Source organism: Drosophila obscura, unplaced genomic scaffold (assembly GCF_018151105.1).
Source record: "Drosophila obscura isolate BZ-5 IFL unplaced genomic scaffold, ASM1815110v1 contig_192, whole genome shotgun sequence".
Classification (NCBI taxonomy): domain Eukaryota; kingdom Metazoa; phylum Arthropoda; class Insecta; order Diptera; family Drosophilidae; genus Drosophila; species Drosophila obscura.
Genome location: NW_024542781.1, coordinates 2,101,390 through 2,123,470, shown reverse-complemented (window position 1 = coordinate 2,123,470; position 22,081 = coordinate 2,101,390). Strand labels below are relative to the sequence as shown.

The window sequence follows — 22,081 nt, the reverse complement described above, 5'->3', positions numbered from 1 at the left end:
GAGTAAGCTTTTGCTGGAAACATCTTTAAGATTCACACAATTTTCAGTGCTCAGCCAGACGTAGAGTATATTTTTGTAAAAAAGAATAAAATTCGTATATATTGAGCACACAAAGAGCTACAAATTATCCAGGCATGTCGGTTCCCAAGAGCAGCGGTTTCAGCAATAAGGTGATCACAGTAGTGGCCACCAATGGCTTTGGACCAGAGACGATGAGCGAGATTAGCTACACGGACACAAAGGTGATTGGCAACGGCAGCTTCGGGGTGGTCTTCCAGGCCAAGATGGTGCCCAGCAATGAGCTGGTGGCCATCAAGAAAGTCCTGCAGGATCGCCGCTTCAAGAATCGCGAACTCCAGATCATGCGAAAGCTGCGACACGACAACATCGTGAGTCTTAAGTTTTTCTTTTACTCAAGCGGCGAGAAGCGGGACGAGGTGTACCTCAATCTGGTGATGGAGTTCATACCCGAGACCCTGTACAAGGTGGAGCGTCAGTACGCCAGGGCCAAGCAGACGCTGCCCGTGAACTACGTCCGGCTCTACATGTACCAGCTGCTCCGGAGCATGGCCTACCTGCACAGCATCGGCTTCTGTCATCGCGACATCAAGCCGCAGAACATGCTGCTGGACACGGAGACGGCCATCCTCAAGCTCTGCGACTTTGGCAGTGCCAAGCAGCTGGTGTCTGGAGAGCCGAATGTCTCGTATATCTGCTCACGATACTACCGCGCACCGGAGCTGATCTTTGGGGCCACCGACTACACCACCAAGATCGACGTCTGGAGTGCTGGCTGTGTTCTGGCTGAGCTGCTGCTCGGACAGCTGATCTTCCCGGGCGACTCGGGCGTGGACCAGATCGTGGAGATCGTCAAGGTGATGGGCACCCCGACGACTGAGCAGCTGCACGACATGAATCCCCACTACAAGCAGTTCAAGCTGCCGCAGCTGAAGCCCCATCCCTGGTCGAAGGTCTTCCGCATTCGCACGCCGGCCGAGGCCATCGATTTGGTGTCGAAGCTGCTCATCTACACGCCCAATGCCCGTTCCACGCCGATGATGGCCTGTGCCCATCCCTTCTTCGACGAACTGCGCCAGGACCCGTACCAGCTGCTGCCAAATGGCCGCAGCCTGCCGCCGCTGTTCAATTTCACCGACTACGAGCGAACCATCGAACCGAGTCTTAATCCTCTGCTGATGCCCCGATCGGGCGGAAGTCCGCCCCCTGTCCGCGATACCGTGCCATATCGTGGTCGCCACACGGCTGGGCAAGAGGCTACCCCAAAATCGGGGGCCATAGTCAAGGCACCAATCCGAGTGTCTTCTAAGCTCCCCGAACAGACTCTGAAGATCATCGGTGCACCTCCAGTATCATTGCGGCAGGACAAGGGAAACGGCGATCACGTGGATCAGCAGGATGACTCGGTAGAAACCGAAACGCTCGTCGGATGTGAGGGTACCCTCTCCTATGAAGGCAACGACAGCGATAAGAATGAGGACGAGGATGATGATGACGAGCCCAGACAGCGGCACCAGCAACACCATTGCCGAAGACGACGCAAATGAGTCGGATGAATCGGAGGAAGACACCCTGGAGGAGGAATCTAGCGAGTGCGAAGATGATTAAGCCAGAAAAAAAAATAACAACAATTTTCCATCTATACTAAATTCAAGCTAAATTATCTATAGCTGAAACTATAATTAATCCTGCCAATAAAATTGATATGTATCCTTCTGGTGTAGTTCTTTACCCACCAATGGGTCTGGTCTTTGTAAGATCGTCATTCTAGCAATTTAGGAATCTCTACAGTTTTTCTGGCATGCCATTTACCGAATCCGATTCCCAAATGGACATCCGAGTGTAGAGCCTAAAAATAGACTTAATTATTTAGATGCCAACACAATAGGGTGGCGCGGCGCCTTTTGGTCGTTCTGGCCGTCCATGTTGAGCTCTATAAATATAAATTTTCGCGTTTTATGGCCAAGCAAATACAAATACAGCAATAAAGACTATTTTGAGAAAACGAAGCAAGGCTCGTACAGATTCTTGAGTTTTGGTAGGGACATATCCCTAGATGTAGTAGATGTAGTAGTCCAACAGTGATTCCTATTAGCTGACGTAGGATTTATATTTAATACAAACTGTAATCGTAGTCCTAGGACAAATGATCCATACATATATATGGGTAAAAATCGTAGACTTCCTTCCACTCTCTCCAAACATCTGACAAAAATCAAAACACCCCCAGGAAAGGCATAACCGGAGACCGGCACGCACACATGTCCTGACTGGAGGCGAGTCACATTTCCTGCCAGTCCCTTAGTGTCCTGCTCCGTCCTGCCCCTCTTTCCCTTTTTCTCATTCTATGCATGTGTGTGTGTTTGTGTGTGTTAATGTGGTAAAATGAATTTTCAGTTTCATTAGTTAAATTGAATAATGGAAAACTTTGTTCACCACATTTGACTCATTGTTGTTGTTGTTGTTTCTTGTTGTTTCTGGTTGGTGTGGCCTCCACTGGCCTTGTCTGGCCCGGCAGCGAAAGTTACACTTCCGTTTGGTCCTACAACCACACGCATCCAGATACACACACACACACACACACACACAGACGCAGCCATACACAACATGGAGTAGGAGCCAGGCAATAAAGCAAATTTATGCAAACGATAAATTTCGTGAGAGGGCAAATGTTTGTTTCCCGCCAGTTGGTGGCTCCGTGTCCATTGTTGTTTCTGTTGTTTCTCCTGCTTCTGTTGGGCACCAGCCACGCGGCACACAGGCATACCAGACCCCAAAACAAGCCCCGGAACTAGTGCAGTTAGTGGCCATAAGTAGCTGTTACCAATTGCTGGCCGAGTGCTGGAGTGATAAAAAGCAATTCAAATGCTCTTGACTCATAGACGAACGAACAATTTGAAATCGCAATAGAAATGTACCAACTAAATATGAAATATTATAAAATTAAATTATTTTGAATGACATTTAAAATGAAAAATAAAATTTTATCATTTTAAAATGAGAGCTCGAAATTAAAATGTTGCAATTAAATTTGTTAGCTAATTTATGGTAGTTTAAATTTAAATGAAATATGTTTTGAATAAACGGTTGAAAATTAAATTTTAATTGTTGTAATTTAATATCAGAGAAATCATTGAATACATTTTTGCCACACTTTTATTTGATTTAGATTTAGCTTAGAGTTGGCAAGAATAAAGTAGCTTAAGATCAGAAAACTGTTGAAATTAAACCTTGTTGTTGTTGCTATATTTGTGTTAAATTTTGATACCTGAATAGTTTACTTAATCCTTATCTAAAGTATGCTGATTTCCTTCTGCTGCCGGAATATGCAAAGTTTAAACTGTACTTTCATTAAGGGGAAAAGTCAGGCACTCTCATACCCGTACACTCGCACGAGTGGAAAATCTTTTGCAACAACGATTACTTGGCAACACTAACAACCAACCACAGGAGTACGGGAAGCAGCAGCACGCAGAGGAGCACCGACAGGATGGGGCAGACACTACGGCAGAACACTCCAGCAGCACGGCTCAGTAATAAACACGCCGATGACTATTTACAAAGTGTTAGCTGCGGGTTGTTCTCTCCTGTTTGCTTCTCGGGGCTTGTGTGCTGTCGCTTTTTCGGTTGGGTGTCTGTGTCTGCAGCCAAACTTTTGACTCAAGTGAGATTACGATATGCTACATAATAGAAACCCATGCAGCCATGAACAGTGCGAGATGGGGTCGAGCAGAGGAGGCAGAGGAGGTATGGCAGAGGTGTCTGGAACAGAGGGTTCCGTACTACTGTAGCTACTACTCGTACCTCCACTACATCCTATTCGCAGCAATGAAACATTTTTCGGCAACAGCAGCCAAGGGGCACCTTGGCATCGTAACTTGCAGGCATTTTACGGCCTTTTGGGCAGCAGAATAGACGCAGAGTAGGGAGTGGGCTGGGGCCGGGACCAGGGCCAAAAGAACAGAGACTGGATCAGGGATAAGGGAAAGAGGACGGGGGGTGCGTGCTGTCTGTTCTGCTTTCAATGGCTACTAACAAGCAGCCGCCCAAGCAAGCCCAAGGTGAATGTGGTTAAAGTGTTTTCGGTTAAAGCAGTCGTGGGGCCAAAGCATTTGCATAAACAGTAAAAACCTTCGCACCCAAAACGCCAAACACAGAAGCAAACCAACAAACACTCACACAAGCAGGCAGAGAGACAGACACAAATATACAGAGATACAAATACCGGGATAAAAATGGCAGGGAGGAGAGGGACTTCCTGTTGATATTGCAACTGCCACCAGTCGAGTGGCACCGGAATTATTTTATTTCCGTTTCCGGGCACGCACACTTGTAGCTGCTACCTGAAGTTGTAGCTGAAAATGCCCCTGTGGTTGCCACCTTTCAGCACCCTGATAAATTCTCACTAAATGCACTTTTAATGGGCTCCAAAGCTGCACCGGTGCCGGCCATCTACGAAAACTAACCCGAAATGGAAACCAAAACCCCAACTGAATGTGTGGGCCAGAGATGCACAATATTCGCTGGTAATGTCTGTTGGCAAATTTGAAACTACAATCGGATATCGTATTTATATTGTGCAACATGTTTTGGGCAGGAAATAATTTGTAGGCTGGCATGGGCTGCACATGTTTTACAAATCCTGTTTATTTGCCTGATTGGAAAGTACAAATAGATATCTTATTTCAATGCTGCAACAGATGTAGCTTATAATTGTGTGATATGTGACTAGAAACATACAACAGGATTCGCTCTTAAATAATTGCAAATTCGAGTATGTAGTTTCTCTATAATAATGTTTGATAAATTCATACCAAATGCATTTCGGCCCCTGTTGTTGTTTGTTGTTTCTGTTATCTACTTTTAAATGTTCCTCGTTTGTTCTATTACTTATGAGTAGATCTAAGTTAAATAATTTCCCCAATTTTATTTGATTGGATGGGATGTACATTTCCCCAATTTCAAACTATACAAATTCCCAAAGGCATTTTCGCATCTCTAATGGTAGTCACTGCGACTCGCACATCTCCACGGTGTATTTGAAATTGTATATGTTGCTATTTTTTAGACCACTGGTGGATGGGCGGCGGAAGGCCACCAGGAAGTGCGGGAAGAGGCTGCTGCCACTCCCTAGGACGACTCTGGGGGAGGGTAGAGATGTACAAGTGGGGCGCACTGTCCCTGCGGGTTTGGGCCGAATATAGCAGTTGAGTTAGTTATGCGCAGCTTGCGGTTTCGCTTTGACTATTTTTGCGTGCAGAAATTCCAAACCGGAGGGCAGCCAGGCAGCCAGGCAGGCAGGCAGGCGCTCGGTGTAGCCTGTGTAAATGCCAGACACACTAATTAGGAAATTGTACGCTTTAATGCAGTTTCAACTGAATACATTTTATATTGAATTTACACGCTGTAAAAGTAAAAGACTAAGCCAAAAATGTGACAACATTTTTTGCGGGTCGAAAGTTTGACATAAAGGCGTCCGTGCCCGTTCCCGTCACCCTCCCTCTCTCACCCTTTTCCACATGTTGGCCATTTATGCACTTGAACTTTTTGCCACTAGCTACAAAAGTTGTGCCACAAAATTGAAGTTTTAATTGGATTTGCGATTCAATTAACAGATTTGTCAGCATGTAAACAGTTTTATGATGACCCAGCAGCGACAGAGAAGCGTTGAGATTCCGTGTCCAGAACAGATCGGTGTGTGCTGCTCCTTTCGCCGTTGCGCTTCCCACCTTTTGCTCACTTTGTGAAATGAAATTTATTGAAATTGATTTGCCATTTTAATGGAATTACTGTGGCCAGGCAGCCAGAAGCTCAGTTGCAGTAGCCAGTAGCCCGCAATCACTACGTGGAAAGTTAGGAGAAGGAGCTACATACAGAGAGAGAGAGAGAGAGATATGGGAGTGGCAGTGGAAAGCATTCCCAGCTCGGCGTTTAATTGAAATCTTTTAATTAGTTTGATTTTCCAATCAAGTGGCATAGAAGACAAACAGGAGAAGCCGATGGAGAGCTAAGGAGTTGTGGGATGTGGCCGGCCCCAACCAGTCCCTTGCGGTTAAAGGCGGTAGGCCCGGCCCTTCTTGCCCCCAAGCCGCATTGTCTGGCATTTAAGGAAAGCCAATTAGTTGCAATGCCTTGAGATATGCTTTTGGGGCTGTGTGGGGCCACAGCTCCTACTTCAAGTTCCAGTTCGATATCCATTATGTTGTTCACGTCGATTGTCTGTCGATTACAAATTCCCTGCCTCCTCGGGCTCCATCTCCACCTCTCCTAAGTGGGCTATGCAAAAGCATTCTCTCCCATTCCCCCCCATTCCTCCCCGAAAAGCTACCATTTCCCCTATCCAACCCGCATTCGTTGTTCTCATCGTTGCGCAACATAATCATTATCCTTGGCTTAACTCGAGTGGCGGCAGGAGCCGGAATAGCAGAGTGGCAAAGCGGGTCTGTGCCAGGCTCTGCCAAAAGGATTTCGCCTATTGATTCCACAAAGTGAAAGCCAAATCCACATGATATCAATTTGCTTTCAACGTTACGCCGTTGGCGTAAATAACCGAGACAGTCGCCCCGCCATTCAGGGGATGGGACCCAGGAGCTGTGTTTCTGTATCGCCGCTTCGGGATAGCCGTCTAAAGCTGGGCGAAACCTAAGCGACTCCCAGCGCTTGACAGACAGCAGCTGGAGGCGAGCAACGAATAAAAGCCACTGGTTCAATGGCTTCCACTGAAAGGAATCAGCTCACGAGCGATAATAATGATGGAGGGATGATATGCGAGTATGAAAACCAAGTTTCAACCAATTAACTAATTAGAATTCCAACTAAAAGTATTCCCCTTGTTGGGATGAGATCTGAGATCTATCTTTACCCTTTCTTCCCCCCCACAAACACTTTCATTTGCGTCCAGTCTGCACTCCAATCCAGTGCTCCATCCACTTATAACTAGCCATAACTTACATTAGCTCATCGCAGGCATACCATGCCCAATTATGGTGCCTGCCACTCCTTAATTTCTTGCCACAATCCGTAACTTTTCAAGCCAAAACTCTGTGGCGGTGACGATGCCGGTGCCGGAGGAGCAAAAAACGCAACGCAACAAACCCGGGAACAAATCCATTATAAGCTTATGCCAAAAGCGTAATGTAAACTTTTCACACGAATTGCGGGTCTCACTCTCGCCTCAGCCTCAGCCTCGGCCTCAGACAACGCTGAGCAATTATTTTAAATGCGCCGTCAACGCCGCCAAACACAAACTAACCAGACAAACCAGGATCCAGGATTCAGGATCTGCGGAGCGGAGCCTCCGCTCTGCCGCCACAAAGTGGGGAACCGGCAGCGTACGTGCATAATTAATTCAGCGCATAAATTCAAGACGCTGCCTCTACAGAAGATAGAGTGGGGGATGGGACGTTGTCTGAGTCTGAGTCTGGGGGCAGCCAAGGAGCGAGTAAGTCTATGAAATTATAAACTTTATCCTTTGGAGTCGCGAGTGTCAAATGGCGACTGGCTTTTTGATGTCGCCAGACATTCGCACAGCACACGCACCCTCAACCGCACCCGCGCCAGCACAAGACTTTAAATAAATTAAAAAACGCGAATGATTGTGCCAAATGGAAAGCGGTCCCCTGTTGGATGTGGAAACGAATGCATGTGACAGTCAAAGGAAGTGTGCCATCACCCCAGAGGGGAATCCAGAAATAGAGCAACCGCCAGAGATATGTTCAAAACTAATTCAAATGCCAAACTATAGAAAGTTTTCTGATAATTATGATGGAAACATCTCGAATTGTTCAGTGGAGTGAAAGGGGATCATAGATTGAACGGGGGTGGCAGCAAATGGCATATGCAAATTGCGTAAAGGAATGGCGGGAAAATGGAAATGCAAATTGCTACGGAAAAACAAAAGAAAACTCAGCAAATACTACAAAAATATAACCAGAAAAAAACGTACAATCAAGTGAAGAACAACTTAAGAGGAAAGGTGCAAAAAATGGCAAAGATTCGGAGACTGCGAAAAAGTGAGTGAAGTTCAACGAAGTGCTTTGCGAAAGAAAAAGGGGTAAAATATATTTTACAACACCCGATACGAGACCCCCTAACAGAAATTGCCTAAATAATAGCCCCATCCATTTTGATTTCTGTTTGCCAACAAGTTTTGCACTTGTCCATTTCCATAAGAAATAAAACTAAAATCAAAATTACTCTAACGGCTGCTGTCGCCAGCTCTCCTTTTCTCTAGAGATTGTCTTGCTCTCTCTCTCTTTTTTCTCGTTGCTCGGAAAAACTGCTTTCAATATTGTGTGCTTCGAGTGCTTTTGCTCTTTGCATTTTCGCATTGTCAGCAGAAGGCGTCTGTTCCATATCCTTTGATGCCTTGCCAGCATGGCTGCCTCGTCTCTGCCACTGCCTCTGGCTTCTGCTCCTTGCTCCTTGCTCCTCTTCCTCCGCAGACTCTTTGGTAATTGAAAACGCAAGTTAATTTCTCACTTGCCTGTTTCTCTGTTTGTTTGTTTGCTTGTGAGCGTGGCATCAAACTCTTCAGAAAGAAACAAAGAAAGAGTAATAAGAGCAGGACATAGTACGAGGTGGGAGGTGGGAGGCCTGTGCATTGTCGCACTTATTGTATTAAGAAGATTTTTCGTCAAGTTTTCGTAATTAGTAAAGTTTTGATTGTACTTTGGGTAAATTTCTCTCATATTTTCCTTGACTCGCACCGGAAAATTGATTTCAGTCCATGAAAATCAACATAAGCCGACAGCCAGCAGGCGGCACTTTGCATAAATACCGGCCAGGCCAGACGACTGCAATTCGACCCGTGGACGTCCTCAGACCCCCTGACTGCCCCGAATCAGTGAGAGAGAAGTTATCAAAAGCTGCTTTGCACTTCATTGTCAGTGGAGAGTCCCTCTTAAGCTTCCAATCTCTCTCTCTCTCCCTCTCTCTCTGCTGTGCCTGTGCGTTTCTCATGTGGAGCTCCGGCTTGGGTCAGGAAGTGCATAAATTTTCAGGAGAAAAAGAGGTAACCAAAGAGGGGCATAGCTGTCCTTTCTGCACACAGTAAGCGGAAGATGGGTTTTTGCCAGGGGGAGGACTCTTGAGCAACGATTTTTGAATACTTTCAGACCACTCCTCGACCACTGTGACCTCCCGTCTGTCTGCTGTAAGTAGCTTAGAACTTGTTTTACCCACAGAGACGGCAAAGAGTGCGCACTTCATTGATCAGCATGGCACACGGAAAATATTCAAAATTTGCTCAGGCACGAAGCGATAAGCAAAAATGCATATGAAGTTTTTTTTCGCCATCTCCCTCTGGCATTTGTAATGGAGCATTTGAATTTGCATTTGCCGGTCTACGAGGGGTGCGAGTGGACCAACAGCGGCAGCAAAACTTTGCCGCCATCGAGATGACAAAAAGCAGGCGCCGTCCAGCGCATATATCTTCTGTCGTCAACTCCCCCATACGCCATACAGCTACCATACAGATACAGGTGCCAACGACAATTGTCGCAGTCACGTAAGGATCAAAAGCGTTGGACATCGAGGCGAAAAAAACGAGGAAAAACATCAGCAGAGCAGAGCCATGACAGAGATGGGGAAAAACAAACTGTCATATGGGAAAATATGCGTTGCTGTCGGTAGAAGCTGGACATACTCGTACGAGCAGTTCGCTCATATCCTGCCAACAACGCATCCGGTCCGTGGGGTAGAGGCAGCGACACACACAATTGCAGCTTTGATGCCATCAAATTGTGTGTGTTTTGGGGCATGTTCGTGTTCGAGGGGGTGGCACTGAGGCAGAGGTGTTTGTCAGTTGTTCATTGATTGATTCTACCCTCCTGCAAAACAAACTAATAAGTGAACGCAATCCCCCGACCCAAAAACGCATTGGCAGCGCATTGGAGGGAAGATACATGCACATACACAATCCTTTTATGGCGGTGCAACAGTGCGTATGCGTGTTGCATGTTACACAGACACACACTCGTACACTCCCCACACACGATGGAAAGTGCATTTACAACTGCAGCAGCAATCTCTTTTAAGCGCCAAACAATGCAGCTTCTACGCATGAACAAGTCGCACGGCAGCCAAAGCTGCCGGCGCACATGGGGCATGCCACATGGCACTGGTTCACACACTGCTGCGGCAAGGCCTTCACTATCCTCCGGTGATACTTTTTGTGCATTTATTCAGTGCTATGTCGAACATATTACAATGGAGGTCTGGCACGTATGATTTTTCATGATTTTAGATTGAATTAGAACGTATCAGACGAATGTGCTACGGTTTCTTAATCCTCAATCCTCCAATCAGGTTTTTTCGACCACTACAACTAAAACATAAACATCTGTAAATCACAGGGATTTACTCAATTCTTGTTAAAGAATGTAATGTAATAATATAATAAAACTACTTACGCCCTAGAGGAGTACTCAAATATCCTTCCATTATATCCAGCATGTTAACAGATCCTGTCATACTGCCCACCGTCTACCGTTCCACCATTGCCTGCCACTCTGACATTGTGATTCTGATTTTCAAAACGAATCGGCCCAAAAACAGCACCTGGAGGCAGCAGCAGATTAGCACCTGAAATACGCCCAAAAACTTCTACAAATAGACCAGAGAAGTAGAGGCTCAAGTAGCGCCACAGTTTGCACAGAATCAAAATGATGTACACATTTGAACCTCGCGCCTACAGAGATTATACTCGTTTCAAATATTCAAATTGTCCCATTGACAAAAGCTGACCAGTATAGAACCTGACATACGAACTACACGTCACAGTGGCGACAGCTTTCATTACGTTTACGAAGCTGCTATCTTACGTTGGTTGGGTTTGTGTCTCTGCTAAGTATAGTTCCAAAAATGGACATTGCTTAAATATGACGCCACTGTGAAACCCTTAATTTAAAACTTCTAATAAAAATACAGAAGCAGTGCTGCCAGATTTTTTTATTTTATTTAACTCAAAAATATTGGCAACACTGCACGAGATACCTGAAGCTGAAGACAATAATGTCTAGAGAGAATGACAATTTTTGTACGCTATTTTTGCCTTCTAATTTTAATTATTTAACATCATAACAGCTGCATTACACTTAATATTTAATAAATTAAACTTATTTGGATGTTGTATTACAATTTAAACGCTCTCTTAGAGAAGAAATTCCAAGCAACTTTTTAAATAAAAGAACTATGCTATTTTATGGATATCATTTTCTTAATATCCTGTACTTCTGCTCCAGTGTAAGCAACCTTAATAAAGGCAGAACAAAAAGCTCTGCCCAGGACATGCGCAAAAGGACGCGCCTGACCTTGAGCACAACAATGAAAACCGATTCGGGAGCGCGATTCCCAAAGAGCAGAGCAAGCCAAAGCAGATTGTGACAAGCCAGAAATTTATGCGAAGCATAAAGGGGCCTGCAAAATCCAAGGCATAATTTGAAAGGCCAAAGCCCATGACCAACCTCTAAAAACCCTTGATAAATGCCTGCGCGCAGAGCGCTGGGGGTTGTATCTGCTGTTGCCTGAGCAAATGTGTAATTTGAAGTACGCAAAAAGGTTCTCAAAAAACGTGGTCCCTGGACGATGGACGGACGGACGATGGTTCGGCGAATCTGCAAACTGCCTTCTGCTGTCGCGTCGTGCCCAAGCTCTTATCAAAGACAGCTACAGAGAACGAATCCAGACCAACTCAGGGGGGAACTCTCTGGCGTTCGTTCTCTACGATGCTGCTGCCGATGCTGCTGCTGATGCTGTAACCCACGAGCATGATTTCAGTTTAACGGAAACTGTGGCCACGACAACGGAACGGGTCTTGAGGCCTTACACTTTTCTCCCACAGCGAAGCGTACAACGTAAAAACCTCATTCGATAAGTTAAAATAGCATAAAGCTTCGTTTACTATACTTAATAAATTACTTTTATCTCGGGCAAAAACTTGTGAAAAGTGCTGGAAAATGTTGAGAACTCGATTGTGTTGAGAGCGGAGAATAATTCTTTTTAATTCAACAAAAAATCAATTGCCCTTTACGCGTAAGTCCATGACATTTTGTCTTTCGTTTGGTCTGCAAAAGCTATTTTTGGATTCTGCAAAGATTATAGCATCTACGTCACAGGTCTTTTTAAGTCCTGACGTCACAAAAACACACCTCCCACACACCCACACTGCACAGCCTCCGAAAGCTTCTACCAGACACTTTGGCGCCTTCATTCGTGTTTAAGCTTGACTAATATTGACACACAGATAAAGATAGTTAATAGCATGAACTATTTCCGATTGTTTCTGATGCAATAGACCTCAGCGCTTAAATCACTCAGTGACAAACGTCACGAAACGTGAGATTTCCATGACATTCACTTGAAATGCTAGCCGCAAAACCCAACGATAAGTGCCCCTGGGCTTAAAGTCGATCTCTAAATTATTGGGCTGACGTTCGGCAACATAATACGCGTGTACCCGGTGTGTGTCCCACCCATTTTGGGCAAGGTGTGCCTTTGAGGGACTTATTGTGGGTATCCAAGGTCAAAGGCCTAACGTCTGGAGAGCCTTTTGGCCTTGACGGAGACTGAAATTTATTAGCATTTGGCAAATGCATCACAAAGTGTAATTTAATGAAAGCGCCTAAAATGTCTGCTGTTCCGTAGCCGGGCCGGGCCATTTGACACTGCAAACAGATGTCAGAGATTGAAGAGAGTAAAGGGATATTAATGAGAAGTATTAGCGTTCTGCACTCTGTGGATTTTCTATTGTATTAAAATTCAGAATCTCCAATCAGGCATTGGCTTAACTTGTAATGTTTATGGCATCAGGTATTTCCAAACCAAATATATAGTAAATCAATTGTTCAACGAGCTCTTAAAGTGCCACACATCACAGGGCCACACATCATTTCAAGACTTCCATTAACTTTCACACCGAATCTCAAACAATTTAATATATAAATTACCCCCCCCTACTATGACGTCTGCTGGCGCACCGTCAATTGTCGTTAATTCAAGCTTATATACACAAATTACTAATAAACGAAAGATTAAGCAACCCGATGATGGGTACTTTTTGTGTGGTTTGAGAACCAAACCGGCTGCGGAACAGATCAAAATAAATATCGAATCGTATCGTATCGAAACCTCAATCAAAACGCTGGGTTCAGCCTTTGCTGTTTCGCTGTTGGATCTTGTCGCTGTGGTCAATAAACTCGATTGGCCCGAAGCCAGATTTAGGGTAATGTAGAGCTCAAAGAAGGAAAACATTTTGCAATAATAAAAGTTATTTAAATAAATTCTACAAAGAAATTGCGTGGAACTGCGGAGACACCATTGTCTGTGATTGTGGGACTGAGAAACAGTTTTTGAATTGAATCATTTGTGTGTCTGGAAAGAGACGTTGGCTGCCCCCAAGTGCGGATATATTCAATTATAGATCGGGACAAGTGGGTTTGGAATGGATTTGAATATGCGCGCGAAAATCAGCGTAGTTTCTATATATATAATTTGCATTGTTGATGCGATCTCTGCCTACGTTCACACGTACAGAAAGACCTACATGCCATACCATAAGTCAGCTCTATAGGTGGACCTAATGGACCAAATGTAGGTACAGTTCGCTCCAAGTTCTCTGTGCTCGACACATGTGCAAACAAATAGAAAAACCTTCCACTTAATTACAGTTCCTCTTAGGTTTGGGGGGTATCTTTTAGATAAAAGACAGCATGTACCTACCATTTCCCGCTTTGCTTTCGTGTATCAACCTTCAACCACATTTAAAGGTAAATAGTGTGTCGGTGAGAGCATAAAACAAGAACAACCTTTTTTTCGGCAACAAAACGAAGCGACGAGAGGGAACAAACAAAAAGCAGAATGTGAAACTTGTTTCGAGCCAAATAACAAATTCAAAATGAAATGCCGGTTAGAAACAAGCTTCAAAGCGAGCCTCCAAAGCTCCATCCAAAAGAGCTTCCATTCCACCTCACCTCAACCGGAGCTTCGTCGATAGTAGCGTAGGGTAGGGTATACGAATAACATACATATAAATGTATTATATACGATTAACCTCTGGCTGAGATTTCTTCCACGAAGATGCCTCGCAGCTCGTAGCAGCCGCCGGGCTGCCTCATTCTGCTCTATCGGTCGACGGCGTGCGGTTCTTTCTGGTGCTCCGTCGGAACTGGATTTTCGTAGCGTTCTCTTAACGTATTTTGCGGCGTGAAAAGTGCTTTCAGGCCCTCTTAAGCAGGTAGCAAAACGAATTCTAATCTTCTCAAGCATTCTCTACGAGCATTAGATTAATTTCAAATACAAAAAGAAAAAAAAGCGGATAAAAGATATGTTTACTATGTGCGCGCAAAAATAAACAACCGAAAGCTAAACAAAATACTGCAAAAAGAAATAAAATGAATATTAAAATTAAAAAAGCATCAGGCCATTTTGGTCACTCATTAAAATGCTCATTAATTACTCGCAAAAAATTTATTTGTGCCACAGAAGTTTTATATTCTTGTTTATAATCATTTCGGAGCTTGTACATTTCTAAAATTAGTTTTAAATTAACGAATAGGTCGGACCTGTTGATGGACCCGGCATGTGACTCGAGCCGGTTCCCGCGTGTTTTTACTGTTTGTGATTCAAAAGAAATTCCAAATTCTACCGGGGTTGTGCTTTTCTGATAAGAATTTATGATTTCTCTGCTTGAGATTTGTTTAGTGAATAGATAGAATGTCTGACTGAATAGATTGTGTGTAAAAAACTAAACTTTATTTGAGGAACAGCTTGAAATAATGATTTTCTTTGAAGAACAGAATAGAAGAAATTGTAATCTTATTTATGGGCTATTCTTCTCAAATTAATTCAAAAATTTCTGTCAACGAATTACAGACATTGTCACGTTATTATCGTTATTTATCAACTCAACGAATTGCAAAACCGATCAAACAAAAAAGACGCCGTTATTAAAATGCATTTTTATGTGAATGTCTTCCCTTATAACATTCTGTATCTGCCAGCTCCGTCTGAATGCTACCAAAAGTCCCTCATTATTCTCATTAGTGGACTGAAATTGTTGGAAGCTTTGCTACACTAATTATATAGCCAGCAATCCCACAATCACGTGTATAATTTCCTAAAAATGAAAGGCAAATTTTCGTCATAATTAGCTTCAATTAGTTGATAGCCACCGCATTTTTTCTGTGTAACAATACAGATATTAAGCACTTTGCCGATGGGATATTGATAGCACATCTATTTGTTCGGCTACAATGATGTATGAATAATTCAAAGAACAAAAAAAAACACTTTGTGTTTACTATTACAAAATTAATGGTTTTTTTTGTTTGGTTCTCTTTTGTGTTTACGCTTGAGGTGTGCATACGGGCAGTATTTGCCGCCACAGAAAGAGCCATATGATATGAGGAATCAATAATGTATTGTATCCACCATGAAATGCGGATAAATTGGGTCAAGTAAATGGGCAACTCCGTAGTGAATGTTCGACAGCGAAAGAAAAAGACCGCTAATTACAAAGAACTAATGACATGCGGCTGGAATCTGTGAAAGGCACACGTTCAAATCGGGGACTAGACTAGTGACTAAGATGATTCAAGCACGGTTGCTATTTTTCCCACTCGAATATCATCGGAATTGCGATTCAAATACCCGGAATAATCCAAATACCGAATGCCAATCGGTAATTTGTGGTCAGGAGAGTGATGCAAGTGATATTGCATCAGGGATATACAAAGGTCTAGAAAGTTTAGTATTTTTGGCTATTTCCCAGTCCGTTCGGCTCCGTTCGGCTTGGCTGGCCAACTGTAAAGCCAAGAAGAACACATCGGATGGGCAATTAGCTGCTGATGTTCTCCGATTCATAAATCTAGAGCTGCGCTCATTAGTTTATTCACCTGTTTGTTTTGCTTTTGTTTTGTTTGGCCTTTGTACCGTGTGGCTTCTACCGGTAGTACGTATACTAGTACCTGTTATTCCATAACTGAATCACACTCTTTTTGTGTGTGTTTTGTTCTCGGGGGTTTTGATTCTGATGGCATGCTAATTTATGCAAAGCGTGTGTCCAATGCCGGTCTTTGCTTTCGCCTCGAGGAAATGGCCGTCCACCCACACTCTGTGCTCCCCCCTCTCTGACTCTAAATCTGACTCTGCCACTGTATTTTATACATATATAAAGTATGTAAAATCAAACAGCGTGACCTAACCATATCGATGGGCGGGGTCTTTATGGGGTCTTTCCCCATTTGTGGACTTTATAGGCCTACACGTGCCTTTTCTCTCAGCCCAAAATATCAATCAATCTTCGGGCTCCGTCAACTGAAAGGCAACAATAAAGTATTTCGGTTTAATGAACTGCGTTCTGAAATTTTAATCGTATGAGCAGTGCTTCCTCATCATCATCATGAGCTGCAGATAATGAAGTCATGCCTGATTATACTCGTAGCAAAAGTCACAGCCAGAGACGCCCTCAAATAATACATCTGTAACAATATTTCTGGCACATTTGTCGACTGATTCTGTGCAAATTTCCCATAAGCAAACGGCCCCATGCACGAGACAATGCGCCACGAGCGCTAACAAACCTCTAACCGAAAACAAGAGAACAGAAAAACATTAAAGTAAAAGTAGAGCAAAGTTTTTAACTGACCTCTGCTGAGTACTGACTCGTACCTTTCACTGTACGAGTATGTGGAGAAAATCGTGAGTGGCAGACAGATCGCCAAACAGAGATTATGGAATGGCATGGCAAACATTCGTAAACCAAACTCAAACATTCAATTGAGTCACCAGATAAATCTCGGACAAACATTGCTCAAACAATTAACAGAATCAAAATTTAACATTCGCATCTGGACGTTAACATTTCCATCTCTCTGTCTCTCTGTCTCTCTGTCTCTCGGTCTCTCTCTCTCCCTCTCTTTTGTTTTTATTCACACAATTAGCACAGCCATTTCTCAAAGTCAATGACAAGACGGAAAAGTAACCACTGCAGACACAACAACAACAAAAAACTAATTAGAATCATTATAAAGACAAGTTCATTAACTAAAGTAAAGATGGAATTGTTCAGGGAATTGAGCGAACATTTTCGCCTTTTCAACATCTGCTAAAATTAGATATGCAAACAACTAAACACGTTCCAATTTATGGATCTATAAAACCATATTCTAAACAAACGTATGTAATAAAACAGATGAAAGATATGTACACCTGACAAGGTCAAAATAATTTCATGGATTAGTCGATTTAGCTGGGAGTAAAGAAAGATGGAAATTCCACCTTCCAGACCTTTGGCAAAGATTTTATAGAAATTTCTCATAAAGTTTAACCTTTAGAATACACATCTAAAAGGTTTCCCATTGCATATATGACTTTATCCATCTAACTAGTTTCAATAGAGAAAATACATCTACTATTTCATCGTCATTCTTAACCTTTTCTGAACTATAAATATATGATAGTTTTTAATAAGAAACAGACTTCTATTATATTTACTCTTCAGCTTAAGGGCTTCTCGGACTTTAGCTAAACTTAAGAATTCCTATTGCCAAAGCTCTCGACTTAATGGTTCTTTCCCTTTCAGGCAGCTACCATTGAAGTACCAGTGACGACATCATGGAAACGGAGTCGCTGAATCGTAAGAATTCCTCGCGGAAGAGTTCCATTGTGAATGGGAATGGAGATGCCACCACCAAATTGACCAATGGAGATGCAGATGGTGCCGATGGAGGAGGCGGTGGGGGCGAGGTGACGCTGAAAGCCAAGATGAGTCTCCTCAACGGCTGCACCGTCATCGTGGGCTCCATTATTGGCTCTGGAATCTTTGTCTCACCCACGGGCGTACTGATGTACACGGGCAGCGTGAACCTCGCGCTCATTGTGTGGGTCGCTTCCGGACTCTTCTCGATGGTGAGTGTGAGGGAGCAATCGCGGCAAAGTTCATAAATATTAAGTTAATCATTTAAAATGCAAATGGAGAATAGGTGTTGGGCACACCTGTTGGGGCTGTAAAACAAGTTCGTAGAAACAGCTGTGGAAATGAACAGCGGATGAATGTTTAAGAATGTGGAGAAGGACCTTTTCATTCAATTACGAATGCTGGCGGCGTTCCAAGGCGTCGCTTAATGAAATTATTGAAATTCCACTTCAACTTCTCTTCAACCACTCACTCATTCACACTTGTACACCCACCCACTTCCCCCACACAGCTACGGACATGATGACAAGCCCATGTCAAACGCACGCGCCTCTGCTTCAGTTCTTGGTGTTCAATAAACATTACGTATACGCAGCATTGCCTCGGGTTCGCTTTAACTTTTTGTGGAACACTTTAATTTATGCTTCTCTCTCTCTCTCTGTCTGTCTTTCTTTTTTGGTTGCCCTATCGCTTTGTAGGTGGGTGCCTATTGCTATGCCGAACTGGGAACGATGATCACCAAGTCTGGCGCTGATTATGCGTACATCATGGAGACCTTTGGCCCATTCATGGCCTTCATCCGGCTCTGGATCGAGTGCATGATCGTGCGACCCTGCTCACAGGCCATTGTGGCCCTCACCTTCAGTACCTATGTGCTGAAGCCCTTCTTTCCAGAGTGCGCCCCACCAGAAGATTCGGCCCGTCTGCTTGCCGTTTGCTGCATATGTGAGTATCCGTTGATTTTGCTCCAGCAATTAATGCACTCGTGAATATATTTTCCAGGCGCGTACTTGACCCATACTCGTAGATTAGAAACCCATTTAAATACTCGAACATCCAACCCCGCGAGCACAAAGCAAATAAACAAACAGAAAGAGTTTGCCATGTGCGGCTTATCTCTGTGGGAGGGGTCTGCGCGGAATGTTGGGTGTTTTCACTTGGGGCTTGAATTTATTTTTCATGAAAGATTAGAAAAAAATATATTTTGGATTATTATTAATATTAGAAATATATATTTCAAGTACTTGAAGCCGAGGAGGAATGTTCAAAAAATAAAGAAGAACTAAAGATTAAAGATGCCTATGAGGTGGTAAAGCTTCTCTTAACTCTAATTTCCAAATAATTTAAAGGGAAAATTAGTCTTCAAAATTATTCTATAAAGGAAACAGCCAGCAGATTAATACCAACAGATGGAAAATCTTCCTTTAATTGCTGTAGAGTACCCTGAAAATATTTAAGTTGAACATATTTGTAATCAAACATTAATTTCCATTACCTAAGCCGAACATGTGCGTGTAGATAGTGGCTGTTACTTATATTTAATATTGATTTAATTGTGCGGAATCAAGTGCGTTCACATGACACAATGGCCAGAGTAATAAATAACGCATGGGTCGGGGTATGGGTATGGGTACGGGTACTGTCAGATGTTGTAAGTCCTCGCGGTATTACATCACCCACTGATGCCTGGTGATATCTTTCGCCAAGCGTGACACTACTCATATACTACTCGTAAACTTCTCGTATATTATGTGTGTTAAACGACTGCTCTAATGGGTTTTTTCTTTTCATTTCATTTTTTACAGTGGTGCTGACCCTAATCAACTGCTGGGACGTTAAATGGGCCACCGCTGTGCAGGATATCTTCACATATGCCAAAGTGAGTTAAGAAAGATTGAAAGTGGCTTACTTTACCCCCCTCCCAACCCTAGTAAAACGAACTCTATTATTTTTCCCTTTGCAGCTGCTGGCTTTGTTCATCATCATTGCCACTGGGATGTACCAACTGTATATGGGCAATGTCCAGTACTTTACATTCGAGAACACAGACACCAGAGTCACGTCCCTGGCGCTGTCCTTCTACTCGGGCTTGTTTGCGTACAACGGCTGGTAAGCGGCTTAGTTGCCTCAGATTCCAGTAGGGGGTCAAGTACTAATTGGATTTATCTGCTGGCATCGTTGACAGGAATTACTTGAACTTTATCATTGAGGAGCTGAAGGATCCCGTCAAGAATCTGCCCCGTGCCATTGCCATCAGCTGCACCCTGGTGACCATCGTCTATGTGATGGCGAATGTTTCCTTCTACACCATCCTGTCGCCGGATGAGGTCTTGGGAAGTTCGGCAGTGGCAGTGACCTATGCGGAGCGAGCCTTTGGCGCGTTTGCTTGGACCATACCAGGTGGGTGGATAGAGCCGCCTATGGGACTCCCATTCTTCAGTTTTACTCATGAATTTTCTTCACTCCTGCAGTGTTTGTGGCTTTGTCCACCTTTGGAGCCGTGAATGGTATCCTTTTGACCTCCTCGCGTCTATTCTATGCCGGTGCCAACGAGGGACAGATGCCCGAGATCCTTACGATGATCCAGATCCAGAGATTCACTCCGACGCCGGCTGTGCTGGCCATGGCCCTGCTCTCCATGCTGTACCTCACCGTCTCCGACATCTTTGCGCTGATCAACTACGTTGGATTTGCCACTTGGGTGAGTTGAGGGAGCCTCTCATGAAATCCCCTCGCTAATCTTGTCTTTCCCTTTCCAGCTGAGCATTGGCGTCTCTGTGCTGTGCCTGCCATGGCTACGCTGGGCACAGCCCAATCTGCCACGTCCCATCCGTGTTCCCTTGGTGTTCCCGTTTGTCTACTTGCTGGCCACCATATTCGTGACTGTGGTACCGATGTACGCCAGTCCCGTGGAGACGGGCTATGGCATATTGATGATCCTGTCGAGTATACCCGTCTATCTGGTGTTTATTGCCTGGAAGAATAAGCCCATCTGGTTCCAGAAGTCCATGGGTAAGTCCTGGTGACCAGAGTCTCCACATCAGGCAGTTGCTTTCCCTCCTTTGCTTTCATTTCGATTCACGCTGTACTCCCAACTCTGAAACTCTTACAGGCGGACTGACACAAACCCTACAGAAACTGATGATGGTTGTGCGTCCCAAGGCGTCGTCCAAGGTTTTTAAGTTTGCTATTTATCCTAGTTTTAATTTTGATTTAACATTCAGATTGCCTGCCCTCAAACTTCAGCACTAACTTCTAGATAAATCTTCCACCAATGGCAGAGGATTTTGCACCCTCAAAACATTAATTTGCACACCAAAAAACTCTAATTTGCACCCCAAAAGAACTCTAGATACTTTGTAGATACAAGAGATCATATCCCTTATTGAGAGACCCCATTAATATATTGATGTTTTTGTTCTTTTATTACTTTGCAGTAAGCCTCACACACTTCCTACAAAAGCTGCTCATGGTACTCGGAAAGCAAACGAAACCAGCTCAGGTGTAGAGATTAATGGATATTCTTCGGGCAGAGATTTTCGAATTCAAGTTGAAGCCAACAGCAAATGAAAGCATTTAAACACACACTCCAAATTGCATTATACGACACTAGTAACATTAGACAACAGAAACAAGTAAACGCGCTTTTTTACACATAAAATACACACACAACTTCCCTGGAAAGGAGACGGAAGATGCTCTGAAAATTGTCATCTATAATCCCAAGTAAACAAAAAATAAGAATGAGATCTCCTGGCCAGCAATACAAAATATATAATTAGCATATATTTTTATATACACATGTATGTATGAATAAGTTGAAACAAGGCCCAGTGTCCAGTAGGTTTATACAAATCTGAAGTTCAATAAGCAGACAGCTCTGGGGACTCCAGGGACTTTGAGAAAGACTGTGAAACGAATTGGAAATTACAAGGAAAACAATTGGTCCAGAGTTGTATGCTAATTTGAGTTTTCTCTTTAAGAATTTCGAGTATTCATCAAATTTCTTTGGAATAGTTAAATGTTTTTTGCTTGTTCAATTTTAAGCTAGACTTCACTTGATGTCATAAACGATAAAGGATATATCCGTACATACATATATCATGCATTGAAGCAGAAGAAATACCATTAGAAATACATACTTCAATTTGTGAAGTGAAACTCACTCATTTGACAGATTTACAGAGCTCTGAGATTAGTTCTTAGAAAAGGATCTATTAATTTTAAAGCTTATACGATATAATTTTAATGATACGTTTTTTGTTTAGTGTAGTCTTAAGTGGCCCTGCAATTTTATTTCATCAATTTTTGTTTAAGTTAAAGATAAAATATTTCGATTTCAAATTCCATTCCGAATAGTTCGTGGAG

At 43.4% G+C, this 22,081-nt stretch overlaps 2 protein-coding genes across 4 annotated transcripts; both read left to right on the top strand.

The window, feature by feature from the left end:
- The first annotated feature begins 6 nt into the window (after positions 1 to 6).
- LOC111074876 (putative glycogen synthase kinase-3 homolog) lies at positions 7 to 1,728 on the top strand. Its single transcript, XM_022367852.2, has one exon. It carries the CDS (start codon positions 135 to 137, stop codon positions 1,563 to 1,565), a length of 1,431 nt encoding a protein of 476 aa, XP_022223544.2. The 5' UTR covers positions 7 to 134; the 3' UTR covers positions 1,566 to 1,728.
- A 10,127-nt stretch (positions 1,729 to 11,855) lies between these two features.
- On the top strand, positions 11,856 to 22,062 carry LOC111074887 (Y+L amino acid transporter 2). Of its 3 annotated transcripts, none has more exons than XM_022367865.2 (10): positions 11,856 to 11,873; positions 17,600 to 17,925; positions 18,412 to 18,658; positions 19,519 to 19,592; positions 19,677 to 19,822; positions 19,899 to 20,113; positions 20,185 to 20,414; positions 20,473 to 20,725; positions 20,826 to 20,887; positions 21,151 to 22,062. In XM_022367865.2, the coding sequence occupies exons 2-10, from the start codon at positions 17,632 to 17,634 to the stop codon at positions 21,151 to 21,153; spliced, it is 1,524 nt and encodes a 507-aa protein (XP_022223557.1). In that variant the 5' UTR covers positions 11,856 to 11,873; positions 17,600 to 17,631; the 3' UTR covers positions 21,154 to 22,062. The 3 variants fall into 3 exon arrangements, with proteins under 3 accessions (XP_022223557.1, XP_022223556.1, XP_022223555.1); XM_022367864.2 differs by lacking the exon at positions 11,856 to 11,873 and adding an exon at positions 11,900 to 12,051; XM_022367863.2 differs by lacking the exon at positions 11,856 to 11,873 and adding an exon at positions 14,123 to 14,251.
- The last annotated feature ends 19 nt before the right edge of the window (positions 22,063 to 22,081 follow it).

Bases quoted from the DNA above. Each gene is read 5' to 3' on its own strand.
- LOC111074876 (XM_022367852.2), top strand. From the start codon at position 135: ATGTCGGTTCCCAAGAGCAGCGGTTTCAGCAATAAGGTGATCACAGTA.
- LOC111074887 (XM_022367865.2), top strand. From the start codon at position 17,632: ATGGAAACGGAGTCGCTGAATCGTAAGAATTCCTCGCGGAAGAGTTCC. The intron at 19,823-19,898 runs GTAAGCGGCTTA...CATCGTTGACAG, and splicing joins TTGTTTGCGTACAACGGCTG to GAATTACTTGAACTTTATCA. The intron at 20,726-20,825 runs GTAAGTCCTGGT...AAACTCTTACAG, and splicing joins CTGGTTCCAGAAGTCCATGG to GCGGACTGACACAAACCCTA.